Source organism: Trypanosoma cruzi, genomic scaffold, assembly GCF_000209065.1.
Source record: "Trypanosoma cruzi strain CL Brener 1047053516677 genomic scaffold, whole genome shotgun sequence".
Lineage (NCBI taxonomy): Eukaryota > Euglenozoa > Kinetoplastea > Trypanosomatida > Trypanosomatidae > Trypanosoma > Trypanosoma cruzi.
This window is the reverse complement of record NW_001849325.1, coordinates 4,772-6,287: the sequence shown is the minus strand read 5'-3', so window position 1 is coordinate 6,287 and position 1,516 is coordinate 4,772. Positions and strand designations below refer to the sequence as shown.

The window sequence follows — 1,516 nt, the reverse complement described above, 5'->3', positions numbered from 1 at the left end:
TCATCGTCCGTTGCACGAACAGGAGGCGGAGCCTCATCTTCTGCCAGTCCCCGCAGCGTCTCTGACGCACACATTGGACAGACGTTGCTGCGTTGTTTCCAATTCATGAGACAGGGCAAATGAAAATGGTGCTTGCATTCCCCATACAACATGGGGTTCTCCTCCGTATATTCCTCCAGGCAAATGCAGCAAATTTCCTCTTCTTCGCTCTTTTCCGTGGCCGCCACAACCGCCTTTTCTTTACACACCTTCCCAAAAGAAGTTAAACTGCCGGCCGGTGTGGAATAACAGCATTCTCCATTAACAATGCCATCTCTGCCTCCTGACGAGGATGCCAATTTTGAGTCCATTAGGCGTGGGATCGTCTTTTCACTTGAAGTGCTGCTTGCCAAATGTTCCATCATCCCCAGCGCCAGCGGCTTAGAATCTAGTGGCTTCACCGGTTTTGAAACGCTACCTGCGCACGACTTCTCCATGGAATTGTCAGCCCTAGACGTTGCGTCAATGACAAGTTCCTTTTCATGCACCCGCAGAGAGACTAACGCCATGTCAGAGGCGTGCTCTCCTTTTGGAAGCAAAGTCTCACCTTCAGAAAAGCGTCCCAACGGCGCAGCAAAAACCTCACCTTCGCAGAGCGGCATTTGGCAGGACATTTGCCTGAACCTCGGTCAGCGGGACGGCAGAAAATGATAAAGACGAAAACCACTGAGAGAGAGAGAGAGACAACGGCACCGCAATTCTGTGACCCCCGCTAGCAAGCGTAACGGGCTGCAGAAATACGCGTCGACCTGCGTGAATCAATGCTTCATTTATACGGGAAGAAAATATTTACAACGCGTACGAAAGAAGAAAAAAAGACAAAAAAAAAAAAAGAGAAACCCAAAATGGTGATGGGAAAACACACAGACAGAAAAACATCATCTCCACATAAAAAAAAAAAAAAAAAAAAAACAGAGAAAAAAGAACAAAACATTTCATTTTTTACTTTTCTTCTTTACGGAAAAAGTGAAAAGGAAGGAAAAAAAAAAAAAAAAAAAAAGAGTGAGGAAAGAGAAAAAATTCCTGAAGGAAAGAAAGACTCAAACACCGTATATGTATGTATACTTCCTTTTTCCCTTTTTCACCCCTCCTGCTACCTTTGCATTCACGTCGTGGCCGACTTGAAACACAACAAAATGATGATCTCTGTTGTTGTTACTACTTTCTTCCTTAAATGATGATGGTCGGAAATAATTTTAAAAAATTAGCAGGCTCGCTATAATCCTTAACATCTCACACACCAAATTTTACGCTACAGACATGAGGCACGCATCCCTGTCTTCACGATCCCGTAGCGCTGCGACAATGGCAGATGTATCCAGGCAACCCATCTCACAGATAATCATGTCGATGAAAGCTGCGGGTGTGAGATCATACAAATAGCCGGAGGCAGAACTAGCACTTGACTGCATGGGCAGCCCATCATTGCTGCGGCCAAAAAGTTGTTCATTGATCTCACGATTCTGATGTCTTGGAG

The 1,516-nt window shown here is 45.2% G+C and overlaps 2 protein-coding genes across 2 annotated transcripts, besides 4 other annotated features; both read right to left on the bottom strand.

Annotated features, from left to right (window-relative positions):
- Positions 1-653, bottom strand: Tc00.1047053510223.9 (hypothetical protein, conserved; the record flags this gene model as incomplete). The annotated part of the gene is made up of 1 exon (XM_797259.1): positions 1-653. A coding segment is annotated over one exon (653 nt), but the record flags the coding sequence as incomplete, so codon positions are not given.
- Positions 1-1,516: a sequence feature (heterozygous, non-Esmeraldo-like haplotype).
- Positions 843-878: a sequence feature (T-rich).
- Positions 930-970: a microsatellite.
- Positions 1,009-1,039: a microsatellite.
- On the bottom strand, positions 1,287-1,516 carry Tc00.1047053510223.5 (translation initiation factor eIF2B subunit-like protein, putative; the record flags this gene model as incomplete). The annotated part of the gene is made up of 1 exon (XM_797260.1): positions 1,287-1,516. A coding segment is annotated over one exon (230 nt), but the record flags the coding sequence as incomplete, so codon positions are not given.